The sequence below is a fragment of the Astyanax mexicanus genome, chromosome 13 (genome assembly GCF_023375975.1).
Source record: "Astyanax mexicanus isolate ESR-SI-001 chromosome 13, AstMex3_surface, whole genome shotgun sequence".
In the NCBI taxonomy this organism is placed as follows: Eukaryota; Metazoa; Chordata; class Actinopteri; order Characiformes; family Acestrorhamphidae; genus Astyanax; species Astyanax mexicanus.
This window is the reverse complement of record NC_064420.1, coordinates 33,386,471-33,400,328: the sequence shown is the minus strand read 5'-3', so window position 1 is coordinate 33,400,328 and position 13,858 is coordinate 33,386,471. Positions and strand designations below refer to the sequence as shown.

The 13,858-nt window shown below is 37.8% G+C and overlaps 1 protein-coding gene across 3 annotated transcripts in view; it reads left to right on the top strand.

Annotated features, from left to right (window-relative positions):
* The first annotated feature begins 3,582 nt into the window (after positions 1–3,582).
* tafa1a (TAFA chemokine like family member 1a) overlaps positions 3,583–13,858 on the top strand; it is a 138,033-nt gene continuing 127,757 nt past the window's right edge. For 2 of the 3 annotated variants that reach the window (XM_015605948.3, XM_007249953.3), the window contains exons 1-2: positions 3,583–3,771; positions 8,332–8,461. In XM_015605948.3, coding sequence (XP_015461434.2) covers positions 8,332–8,461 — 130 coding nt within the window. In that variant the 5' untranslated portion in view covers positions 3,583–3,771. The remainder of the gene's footprint in view (positions 3,772–8,331; positions 8,462–13,858) is intronic. The other variant, XM_007249954.3, reaches the window with a different exon arrangement.

The window sequence follows — 13,858 nt, the reverse complement described above, 5'->3', positions numbered from 1 at the left end:
AACATTTTCTCTCTCTTTTTTTATTCTGTACTTCTTATATTTTTCTTTACACTGTACTTATATCTCTTCCTTTACACTGTATCTTTCTATCATTTCTGTCTCTGTATCTCTTTCTTTACACTGTACTTCTCTCTCTATTCGTTTAATACTGAATCTATTATTTCTTTTTCGTGTGTATCTCTTTCTTTTTACTATACGTCTTTCTCTATTCCTTTACACTGTTTCGTCCTATCATTCCTATCATTCTCTCTCTCTGTGTATCACTCTTTTTACACTGTATATCTCTCTGTATTCCTTTACACTGTATCTCTCTATCATTTCTCTCTCTCTGTATCTCTTCCTTTATAGTGTACATCTGTCTCTATTCCTTTACACTGTATCTATTTGTCATTTATCTTACTTAGTATCTCTTTCTTCACACTGTACATTTTTCTCTATTCCTTTTCATGCTATCGCTAATTTCTCTCTTTTTATCTTATTCTTTCCTTCTTTCTGTATCTCTTTCTGCATGTCTCTCTTTCTTTACACTGTATCTCTCTTTCTCTTTGTTTGTCTATCCCTCTCTGTTTCTCTCATCTTATCTCTAGCATGTCTGTCTCTCGGTCTCTCTCTCTTTCTTTCTATATTCTCTATCTATTTGTCATTCCTGTCTTTTTCCACCTATTTTACTTCCTTTACACTTCATCTCTCAGTATTATTTTGTTTTTGCACTGTGTCCCGTATCATTTCCTATCTTTCTCTCTCCGTATATCACTATCATTTCATCTTTATTGCTTTAAACTGTATATTTCCCAATCTCCACAATCTCTCTCTCTCTCTTACTCCTCTTTTACAGTGCATCTCTCTCTCTCCTCATTTGCACTTTATATTTATCCTTTTATATTATCTTTCTCTCTCTTTATTTTTTTCCTCTTTCTCTCTCTCTCTCTCTCTTTCCCTCTCTCTCCTGGGAAATTAAGTAATCAGTGGTATCCTCGTATTTTCTGTTTTTCATTTTCATATTTTTCTACCAGCATCACTGGGACTCTGAGCAACTGCTAGCACTGCAGCTCTGCTCTGGGTGAGATGGACCCTCAGTGTGTTGTGTTAGACTAAGCCTGGTCTGCTTTTACTGCTAAATCAGACCACCCAACACTATTAAAGAACTTTAAAGCAGCTAGTTAAAGCCCCTCTCAGTGTGGCGTGTACAGAAAGCTTTTCGTAAGCCTTACTGAAGAAGAAATCAATAGGAAGCATCCACAGTTCACTGCCTCTTCCTCCGATCACACGCAGCCGACTACAGAGGAAATGTGTGTGATTTAATTACACTTGCGGTTTAGTGTTGATCTGCTTTCGTCTGAGGTGGGCGGCTAATAGACGCGTGTGTTTATAGAAAGGTAAAGTGAGTCCGTGGCAGCAAGTGAAGGCTGCTAGCAATCAAAACGTCCCTCATTTCGCGGAGATGACATTTGGCAGTAAATCTTTAAGATCACCCTTAAAGACCCTTGCTCACGCTGGCCCTATCTCCAGTTTTGACATGTGATGGACAGGTAAGATAATGTGTGGCTGAACATGGAGAAGCATGCGAGGACAGCAGCATATAAAAAATGTCCTTCCCCACCCCTCGGGCTATGATTTGACATTTAGATTATAATTCAACATACAGAAAAATACCAGCCAGCCTGATAGAGAACAAACCAGACAGGACATGATAAGACAGAGCACCAGAAAACATACGGATTCCTGAAAAATCGCACGTGAATCCGGACGTGTTCAGTTCATATAAAGTCACCATCAAATAAATACTGTAAAATACTTGGAAAAATAGATGCACCCAGAAGGATGTGTTGGATTGCAATCCTTTTCCAACAAAGGATAAAAGTTATTAGGAACATAAATGTGCAAACATCTTGGCATGGAGTTGTAGAGGTTCTTAATGGAGTCCTGTGTTAATCCAGCCTATGCATCTTGAATCTTCTCCCTCAATGCTGCAGATTTTGTGATGTAGAGGTGTAGAGTCTTGATAGCAAGTGCAATCCCACACATCGTGTACTCTCTTACGAAATAAATATTTACTCCATGACAATATGGCATGACTACCCACCAAGTTTAATTTCTGCCCCCCCGCCCCCCTCAATGAATAGCGCTAAATTAAAACTGCTTAAAATAAAATGGAACTGTATAGAGCTATTCTGAATAGGATTTAATTAGAACTTACGAATAAAACTGAATCAATTTAGAACTTGATTGAAAAAGAAACAGAAACTGAAGCAATTTAAATAAGAGTGTAAATGAAATGAAATTGAATTAAGCCATTAAACTGAACCAAATTTAAATAAATAAATAAAAAAATCAGCTGAACATAAAAAAAACATTAAATTACTATAGATGGTTCAAAACATGAGCACTTAATGAAAAAAAAAAACTGCACTTATTTGCAATAAAAAGAGATTTTCAGCTACAGCACATTTTCTACAGTGGAACGAGTTTAAAGATTTCTGTGGGATTCCAAAACTGCTCATTCTGACTGGCTAGAATATATATAATATATAACATACACCAATCTACAGCTACAGACAAACAACCAGCAGCACACAATGAGAGAGAAAGAGAGAGAGAGAAAGGGTAAAGAGAGAAAGACAGAAAAGAGAGATAGAGAAAGAGAGAGTGCGAGAGAGAGAGAGTTCTGCGCTCCTGCAGATGAAATTCAATTCATTCTCACAGCTCACAGCAGTGCTGAAGTAAGGACTGCTAAATCAAGACATACGGGTGTCCTTTAAATTACACCTACTGCCTCTCTCTTTCTCTCTCTTTCTCTCTATCTTTCTCGGTCTGTCTCTCTGTTCTTTCTCTCTCTGTCTGTTTCTCTCCTCTCTCCCTCTCTTTTCTGCCTCTCCCTCTGTTTCTTTTGCTCTCTGTGTCTCTCTCTCCGTCTCTTTCTCTCCTCTCTCTCATTGTCTCTCTGTCTTTTCTGCCTCTCTCTTTCTCTTGTCTGCCTCTCTCTCTCTTTCTCACTCTCTTTTCTGCATCTCTCCCTCTCTTTTCTGCCTCTCCCTCTGTTTTTTTGCTCTCTTTCTCTCTCTCTCTCTCTTTCTCTCCTCTCTCTCATTGTCTCTCTGTCTTTTCTGCCTCTCTCTTTCTCTCTCTCTTTTCTGCCTTTCTCTCTCTTTCTCACTCTCTTTTCTGCCTCTCTCTCACTCTCTTTTCTGCTTCTCTCTCTTTCTGTGTCTCTCTCTTACTCTCTTTTCTGCCTTTCTCTGTGTCTCTTTCTATCTCTTTTTTCTGCCTCTCTTTTTCTGTCTCTCTCTCACTCTTTTTTCTACCTCTCTATTTCTGTTTCTCCCTCCTATTCTCTTTTCTGTCTCTCTCACTCTCTTTTCTGCCTCTCCCTTTCTGTGTCTCTCCCTCATTCTCTTTTCTGTCTCTCTCACTCTCTTTTCTACCTCTCTTTTTATGTGTCTCTCTCTCTCACTTTCTTTTCTACCTCTCTCATTCTGTCTCCCTCTCACTCTCTTTTCTGTCTTTCTCACTCTCTTTTCTGCCTCTCCCTTTCTGTGTCTTTCCCTCTCCCTCTCTTTTCTGCCTCTCTCTCTCTCTCTCTCTCTCTCGCACGCACGCGCGCGCTCCGCTCGTGTGGTGGTGGAGCAGAAGGAGGCGCGAGCGCGAGTTCAGCAGTGAGGCGGGAAACAGCGGCGGCAGCAGCAGCAGGACGAGCGGAGCTCTCATAACTTCATCATGGATGGATTAAGGGCAGCGTGCTGAGTCTCCGTTTGGCTGTTTTTATTAACCCAGGTAAGAGAACGCGGTTTACACGCTAAGGGTTTATCTTCACTGTCATCTTCAGCAGACAGACAGAGAGACAGACAGGCTGTGAGAGGATTCAGACAGACGGACAGACGGACAGCGTGTCGTGTAGACACTGAAACAACCAACACGATAAAAAAGTGTTTCAGTAAAGAACTGAGAGACATTAGCCATTTTTTTCTGCTTCACTGTTAGCCTCCTAAAAATGGTCACACTGTTAGCTAGTTGGGCAACAGAAAACACAAGTTTCTGTCACTTTCATCTCTTAAATGTGAGCTCAGAGTTAAAGAGAGAGAGAGAGAGAGAGAGAGAGAGAAAGAGAGATGCGTAAAGAGCTTGTCTTCCTCATTTCTCTTTTTGTCATTTGTGTAGCCTACTTCCTCTCAGTTGATTTAAAAAGAAGAGTCCAGCCCATTTGTAACACACCCCTTTATTTTCACAAGCTCAAAATTAAACATAATTACCCAGAATTATAACTAGATACATAAAGAAAGAAAGGTTGCCTGAAGTCTGAAATCCTGTCAGTTGGGCAGCAGAAAACACCAGTTTCTGTCACTTTCTGTCACAAAATGAGTGCTCAGAGTTGAAGAGAGAGAGCTGAAAGAAGTCTGGAGAGGGATGAGTCTCATTACAAAAGAGCTGGTCTTTCTCTATCTCTCTTTTTGTCATTTTTGTAGCCTACTCCCTCTCAGTTAATTTAAAATGAAGAGTCCAGCTTTAAAAACTGCCATTTTTAACATACCCACTGTATTTTCACAAGCTAAGATTTAAACGTAATTACTCATAATTATAACTGTATGTCTAACGAATGGTTGCCTTAATTCTGGAACCCTTTCAGTTGCGCAGCAGAAAACACAAGTTTCTGTCACTTTCACCTCTAAAATATGAGCTCAGAGTTAAAGAGAGAGAGAGAGAGAGAGAGAGAGAGAGATGGAGGGAGAGAGAGAGAGAGGGATGAGTCTCATTAGTAAAGAGCCTGTCTTTCTCTATCTCTCTTTTTGTAATTTATGTAGCCTGCTCCCTTTCAGTTGATTTTAAATGAAGAGTCCGGCTATAAAAACAGCCATTTTTAACACACCCCCCTTTATTTTCTCAAGCTAAAAACTAAACATAATTACTCATAATTATAACTATATATCTAACAGATGGTTACCGGGGTTATCTGGAACCCTGTCAGTTAGGCACACTGTTAGTTGGGAAGGGGAAAACACCAGTTTCTGTCACTTTCATCTCTAAAATGTGAGCTCAGAGTTAAATATAGAGAGAGAGAGAGAGAGAGAGAGAGAGAGAGAGAGAGATGAAAAAAGTATTGGATGAGTCTTATTATTAAAAAGCTTGTCTTTCTCCATCTCTCTTCTTGTCATTTTTGTAGCCTACTTCCTCTCAGTTGATTTAAAATGAAGAGTCCAGCTATAAAAACACCCAATTTTTTAACATACCCTCGTTATTTTTAAAAGCTAACAATTAAACATAATTACACATAATTATAACTGTATAATAGTTGCCTTAATTCTGGAACCATTTCAGTTGGGCAGCAGAAAACACCAGTTTCTGTCACTTTCATTTCTAACATGTGGGCTCAGAATTAAAGAGAGAGAGTGAGAGATGACAGAAGTCTGGAGTGGGATGAGTCTCATTAGAAAAGAGCTTGTCTTTCTCTATCTCTCTTTTTGTCGTTTATGTAGCCTTCTCCCTTTCAGTTGATTTAAAACGAATGAAATGAGTCCAGCTATAAAAACAGCCAATTTTTAACACACCCCTTTATTTTCACAAGCTCATAATAAAACATAATATATATATATATATATATATATATATATATATATATATATATATATATATAACAACTGTACTATATATATATATATATATATATATATATATATATAACAACTGTACTATATATATATATATATATATATATATATATATATATATATATATATATATATATATATATATATAACTGTGTAATATATAACTAACTATACAGACTACTTTATAAAACTTGGATACAAATGCTTAACAAAGAATAGTTACCTAAAATCTGGAACCCTGTCAGTTAGACACTGTTATTTGGGCAGCAGAAAACAGGAGTTTCTGTCACTTTTATCTGTAAAAATTGGGCTTGGGGAGAGTGGGAGAGAGTGAGGAAGGCTGGAAGCTGTCGATTGGGAGGGATGAGTCTCATGAGAAATAAGTCTCTCTCTCTCGCTCTCTCTCTGTCCGTCTAGCTGCCCCTCTCTTTTCCCAGTTTCTTTTTATCTGCATCTTTCTGCTGTTTTGTATTATTTTGGCTGAAATAAAGCAATGAAAATGTGAAGTCTAGCTTTTAAGCATCCTTCAAGAATGTTAGTTATTAAAACAGCAGTATTTTTACATTGATCTATTCTCATAAGCTCAAAAGTACATTAGACAAACATTTCACACATTATACCTGGATCCAAATCCCAAATAAAAAATATCAGAGTTTACTGGATTGAGATCCTTTGTCTGTTGTTTTGCTTCGTCTTCAGCAAGTGAAAACTCTGCTCAGTTGAGGTTAGGTCTCTTATTGGCTGTTTTTAAACATTCATGGGTTGCTTTCCTAGTGTGTTGTGGTCATTATCCATCTGTAAAATGTCATCCAATCAGAGCAGAAACTGTAACACTGCCTCCACCATGTTTAACAGAAGATACTGGATTACCTGGATCATAAACCTTTCTTTTTCTTCTCAGTTCGAAATTTGAGTTCCTCTGCCCAACAAATCTTCATGTTCCTGAAATGGGCTTGAACTTCAAGGTGTTTCTAGGAATCTAATATGTCTTTCCTCTTCTTGAGTGTTACCAGTGAATCTTGAAGTAAACCCTTTGTATTTATATTCATGAAGACATCTCTTGACTGTAGACTTTTGACAATAATTCTCCCACCTTGTCAAGAGGGTTCTTGACTTGACTAGATGAAGAAGAGCTATCCTTCAGCAAGGGAAGAATTCTGCAATCATCCTCCTGTCTTTGGTGTCTTCCACAGGCTTTCAGGTCTGTTGGTGTTACTGAGATAAACAGTACATCCCATCTTTTAAGGAATTCACCAAATTATTGATTTGGCTGTTCCTTTTCTGAGTTTGTGCTCTTTATCTTGAGGTTTTGCCTTTTTTTTTTTTTTTACCTTTCTTCACTTGTATCAGCACCACTTTGGGCCATTTAGTGCTGATTTCATACAAATTGACTGTGTATGAATTCTGCACTTGAAATAATTGCTAAGCATTTAATATTTTTGTTTAACCCTTAAAATTAAAGGAACAATCTGTATTATAATGTTTATATCATCAGATATTAAGTAAACAAACATGCAATGTTTAAGACATGATCTTCTTTTTTGAATCGTCCATTACAGAGAGGGAATCTATGTTTTAGCCACAGATGCCGCCCACTACCCATTCCCCATTCCTATTGCCACATCCAGGTTGCCAGGCATGGACAACAGCAGCAACAGGCAACAGCAGAAACAACATTAGATGCTGCCTGGCATTGAAAAAAAGCAATGTATTTCACAAATAGAGGCTGCTTGGAGCCCAGATGGACTACAAGACCAATGTGGAGCTATTATTCTTTCCTAAGCAAACCTTGACTGGACATTTTCATCACAAGCAATAGCTTGTAGGGATTGGCCTTTTTTTTACAGCATTTTACGATTCGAAAGCATCAAGCTAACTAACAGTTACTAAAGAGAGAATTCTATGAAATCCGCATGAACTGCTTTTTTTTTATTTCCAAACAATAAAAACATTGCATTTGTATATTTTAGCTGACTAATTTACAGACTATAACTTGTTGCTTGTCAAAGAAAAAGTTCTAGAACTCGTCCTGCACTCGTTTTTGTAGATTCAGTGTCCTCAACCTGGCAACCCTGCTTGAGATTTGTTTCTAGGAAGGATTGTGGTAGCCATTTTTTTCATGTTTTCTGTAATTGAGTACATATCGTTACTTTAAACCTCAAATCTTTTTTTGACTTTTTTTGTTTTAAAGTCCCTTAAGTTGATGGATAGAAGCACTCACTCTTTCTCTCTTTTAATCTCAATCTCTCTCTTTTCTTTTTTTAAAACCCACCTGCTGTCCTTTTGCTTATCTCTGAATCCAGTAGGACACCAAAATAAAAAAAAACAGTGCAGAAATAAGTAGATTTTCTCAAAGATCCCAGGAGCTTTTCGAACAAACCAACATCAATACCGAGAGTCAGAGATTTCATTTTTATCACGCTGAGAGATAAAACCATGAAATTCTATAATTTACCACATTTTATTACTCTTTTAACAGCAGTGCGTGTAGGTGTGTGTGTGGAGGTGGTCGAAGGAAAGATGAGAGACGCAACCTACAGTGCAGTGTATTGGTATGGGACGTGGGAGCGATGCAGAGAGAGAGAAAAAGAGAGAGAGAAAGAGAGAGAGAGGAAGAGTGAGGAATAGAGACAACGAGAGACTCAGAACATAATGTTTATGGAGAAGCAGCAAAGAGAAGCTGATGAAACTAGCTGAGAATGTGTCTGTGTCTGTGTGTGTGTCTCTGCAGATGAGTGTGGGGATGTCGTGGCTGCTGTGGGTGTGGAGCAGTGTGACAGTCATGCTGCTGTGCGATGCCACCTTTTACGAGACCATCCAGCAGCACCTGGCCCCGCCTGGCACCAACATCCAAATCCTCGGTGAGTGTGGTTCTCTGTCTAAACCCACAGAGCACTGCTGTAGTGCTGGCCGATACGAACGTCCACCATGTCTTTGTACTGGTATCACTGTCACACAACATCACTGGTGATTAATTACAGCAGATAATGACACTGTATTGAAAGGAACACAAAAGAGTCTTGGTTTGCATGCTATCACACTTCAGACATCATGAGACTAAACCCAGGTTTCCTATAATTTCCATTAAACTATTCAAATGCAGTTCAAGTGAAAGTTTCAGTTTGCTCGATCTAACACCGTATACCACCCCACATGAGGTAGATAACACAGCCTGCAGCATATTAACTAAGCAGCCAATTTTAAACGCTAGAATGTACCATGTGTTTTCACTCACTCACACACCTGGAAACACATCATCCTCCATGAGCTGAAATGAGATGTTAAAGCAAAAATATTAGTCAAATACATGTTACAAGATACATATTTTCAGTGGTTTCAAATGCAAAACTAAGATCTAAACAGCCTCTTTTTTACTGAACGTCACTGAAAACAAAATAAGCATTCAATATATAAATAAATATTGGCAATGCATTTAAATAATAGAAGCAACTTGGAGGCCAGAAGGGCTACAAGACAAACGTGGAGCTAACAGAACAGGTCAGCACTGAGCTTCAGCTAAGGTTAGCTAACCTTGGCTGGGCAGTTTATCATAACCTCTAGCTTGTAGAGATGGGTTTTTATCTTTTTTTAAACCATTTTAACATTAGAGTGCTCACATTTGGCTACATATTTTCAGTGGTTTCAAAGCCAAAACTGAAATCTAAACAGCCTCTTTCGTAACGAACTTCACTGAAAAAAAAAGCATTCAATATATATTGGCAATGCTTTTAAAAAATAGTAGGAGTACTTGGAGGCCAGAAGGGCTACAAGACAAATGTGGAGCTAACAGAACAGGTCAGCACTGAGCTTCAGCTAAGGTTAGCTAACTTTGGCTGTGCAGTGTATCACAACCACTAGCTTAAAGAAATGGGTTTTGTCTTTTTTTACCATTGTTAATAAAATTAGTGCTCACATTTGGCTAGTGTATCTAGCAGTGCATCAAGCTTGCTACTAATTACTAATTACGAGAGAATTATGTGAAATCCTTATGATCTGGTTTATAATGTCCATTTGTGTAGGTTCAGTGTGCTCAACCTGGCAACCCACTTGTTCTTTGCTTCTGAGGAGGAGGGTTTGGGCATAAAAATCTCTCCAGTGTTTTGAATTTGGATTGTGGTTGCAATTTAACATGTGTGCTGTCAATTTAAAATCCACTGAGATGGTGCATAGAAGAAGCGAAAATATTATAGAAATTGTTTCACTGTCCTGAGGAAGATAAAAACAACCTGCAGCATATTAACTAAGCAGCTGTTTGTAAACGCTAGAATGTTCAATGTGTTTTCACTCACTCACTCACTCAAACACACCTGGAAATGCAGACACATCATCCTTCATTAGTAGAAATGTTAAAATGATGTTAAAGCAAAAATATTGGTCAAACACTTGTTTAATATCAATTGTCTCAAATCCAAGCTGAGACCAGTGAGAGTTTAAGCATTTAAAGAGATAAAAATGGTCTCTACATACAGCAGCAGTAGCGAGAAGGAGAGAGAGATGAGGGGCAGGGGGGACAAACAAGACTACAGTTACAATCGCATAGTCCTAAACCACAACAATTCCCACTAAACTCAATGAAAATGCAATGATTTGCAGCAAAACTCAGCCTGAATTTGTTTTTAACCTTCCATATTCAAATATTTTATTTAAAGCTTAAACAGACCATTTGTTTGACTTTACCTTTAAGACTGACACAAGAGACTGATATAAGATAAACAAGCTCTGTTCTAATTCTTAAGAAACAAATATTACAGAACAGTCACTGTACACTGCTGGTCTTGATCACTACCGCCTAATGCACTGTCCATTGTGGGTGGTAATACCTTCTATTATGTATAACTCTGTGACTTTGGCTTAAAGGGGCACTAAAACCTCTGATTTTTGCTAACCCCACCCTCAGCTCAAATTTGAAAAAGGCAAAAAAAATGGGAGGGGTTTTGAGAGGGGCACTGGGTGATGTATGGGTTTAGAGAGGCAGGGCAGGAGAGAGAGCTGATTGGCTGAGCAGCATTGTGCCTTGCATAATCGTTGGACGTCAGCGGGGGGGGGGGGGGGGGGGGTTGGTGGTATTATTGATAGACTGATCTGCGTATTGTGATGCCTGTGATGCCATACCAAAGTACACGGAGACACTATTCACGTCTATAGCACAGCTGAACCTGATAGGGCGCTGCAGAGGCGGAAATTACCACAATAAATGTGTTTTTTAATAGTCAGGAAAAGCTAATAAAAAATGAAGCAGGACTGGTATGTTTCATTAGTTCAAATGAACATGTGTCAGCTATTAATGAAAAAAATATTATTTAGGGTTTAGTGGCTCTTTAAGGAATTCTTTAAAAAATTACAACATAGCTTCGAAAATGAAATGCCCCATCCATCTTCACCTACTATTTAAGAGACCACTTCAGTTTCTGAATCAGTCTCTCTGATTTTGCTATTCATAGGTATGTTTGAGTAAAATGAACATTGTTGTTTTATTCTATAAACAACAGACAGCATTTCTTGCAAAAACCAAATAAAAATATTGTCATTTAGAGCTTTTATTTGCAGAAAATGATAAATAGCTGAAATAAAAAAAAAAAGACGCAGAGCTTTCAGACCTCAAATAATGCAAAAAAAAAAAAAGTTTTAAGAGTTCAGAAATCAATATTTGGTGGAATAAACCTGGTTTTAATCACATTTTTCATGCATCTTCGCATGTTCTCCTCCACCAGTCTTTCACACTGTTCAGCTTGGTTTGATGGCTCGTGATCATCCATCTTCCTCTTGATTGTATTCCAGAGGTTTTCAATTTAGTAAAATTCAAAGAAACTCATAATTTTAAAGTGGTCTCTTATTTTTGTTTCCAGAGCTGTATGTTAACACTGGCCCGTGTTCAGCCTTACTTACAAGATAACACCTCAAAACTTTGACACATATGCGCTTTCCCATGCTGCCTCCTGAGTTAAAACTTCATAATCATGTAAATATCATGCAGCCTCCCCAGTGTAAACACCATTGCGCCTGTTTCTGGAATTTTCCTGTAGCTTCAGCAGTGCTGTGAATTGCTTTGCTGATGTTCACCTGCTGTGAGCCATGTAAAACAGAGTTAGATAAGTGTGCACTTCATTCCAGCAGTTCTGAGCTTCTCCCTCTCTCTCTCTCTTTATCAGTCTCTCCCTCTCTCTCTCTCTCTCTCTCTCTCTCTCTCTCACACACACACACAAATATGCACACACACACTTACATCAAAAGGACACACTTTTGAAATGTTTCAAAACCTCTTAGTCACACTCTATATCCAAACGTTTGTAGACACCTGCTCATCCAACGTTTCTTTTGAAATTAAAGGTATTTATATAGAGTCTGTTCTCCTTCTGCTGCAGCAACAGCCTCTACTCTTCTGAGGAAGCTTTACTTTAGATGTTGAAACGAACTGTGCTGTTGGGATTTGTTTGCATTTACGCATGCATTCCTATTATTGAGCTCAGGAAGTGTTGAAAGTTGGACGCTGAGGAGTTCTGCCACTCCAACTCAACCCCCAAAGGTATTGGATGGAGCTCCATCACTCCAGAGACCACAGTTCCACTGTTCCACAGCCCAGTGCTAGGGGGCTTTATTACCCTTTAGCTCACACTTGGATTTGGGCACAGTGATCGTAGGCTCACGTGGAGCTGCTAAAGAGCATCCGTTTCTATTGGATTTGCTTTTCTTTAGAGATTATACACGGTTTTAACAGTGAATCCAGTCACACTAACTAAAGCATTACCAGTCAACTTCAACTATTGTTCAGCACCTCCAGGAACTCCTTTAAGATGCTGAGAAAACTATTCCAGGTGATTCTACCTCTGTCATCAAAGCTAAATGTGCTAAATGTGGCTGCTTTACCACTTTCTGTTTACAAAATAACTCTGCATGTGTTCCTGTATAGTTTTTTGTCTTAAATATTAAATGTATAATGTAAATATAAAAATCATAAAAAGAAAGAAATTGAATAAGAAGAGGTGTGTGTTAAAACTTTTGACTGGTACTTTACATATCCCGATCCAGATTTAGCATCTTTTTAAACTCTGATTTTTGATTACCCATACAGGAAGCAGATATACAAGTCAGGATTAAGTTCATTTTAAGCATGAACCAACAAGTATTAATGAACAGTCACTTTAATACAGTAACCATACGTTTACTGTACTGTCACCTTCGGTCCTAGTATATCATATCTTACTATGTAAAGAGTAAATAGGTTTAAAGCAACAAAAAAGTTCAGGTAAAACACATACACATAAGTCTCCACTGGAAAAACTAAATCTTAGCAAGTGAAATTATCTAATTTCAGAGGCAATGAATCTAAATGGTTTGTCTTAAGCATTGTAAGTTTAAGATTACTTTGCTTCATTTAGGAATAATGATCTTAATCAGTCTTACTTAGAATTTTCATTAGAAAGTCATTTGAAATCAAAATAAGCACACAAAAAGTCATTTTTTACTTTAAAAAATCTTACTTAAAAGACAAATCTTATAAGATTGTTTTGCTTAAAAATCAGCATATACATCTCAATTTACATATATGTTGTCTAGCGTTTTTAACAATTAATTATTAGCCAGATTATTAACAGCTATGAACAAATGCTTTCTCTGCTGCTGCTCCATGCTAAGCTGTTTTCACACTAAATGCTGTATGTGCAGCGTTCACTGCATGGACATCCCACTGGTCTGGGACACAGAACCTTCTTGCTCTATTTACTTTCTTGCTCCTGTACCAGACAGCTCTGACCAATCAGAGAAGACAATGTGCTTGCATGTTTTGTTTATGGTAAGGTTTCTGGAGTTCCACAAAATAACATAAATTATTGTAAATAGTAATTTTTAAGGGGTGCTGAACATAATCTTTCATGTAGCTTATAAAGTAATTGTGTGAAGAGATGTGTCATGCCAATATATTTACCTATTAGACTCAGATTCCAGACAGTGATCAGTCAATGATCTTCTTACAATGATGCCATCCAGTTGAAATAATTAATCAGGCATTATACAATCTATTCAATGAGGGGAATATGGTCAAACAGCCTTAGATGGGTTTTGCTGTTTTTATCACAGAAATTAGATTTTGGAAACAATCTACCGGTACTGCGCCGTTATAGTTAGCAGATTAGCATGACTAGACATGATGTATGAAGTATATGTTTATATATGCTATGTTTATATAGCTCTGATATTACTGCAAATGTGAAGTAGAATTAATGAGGACAATATAGAGTATTTGTAATATAGAGTATAATAAG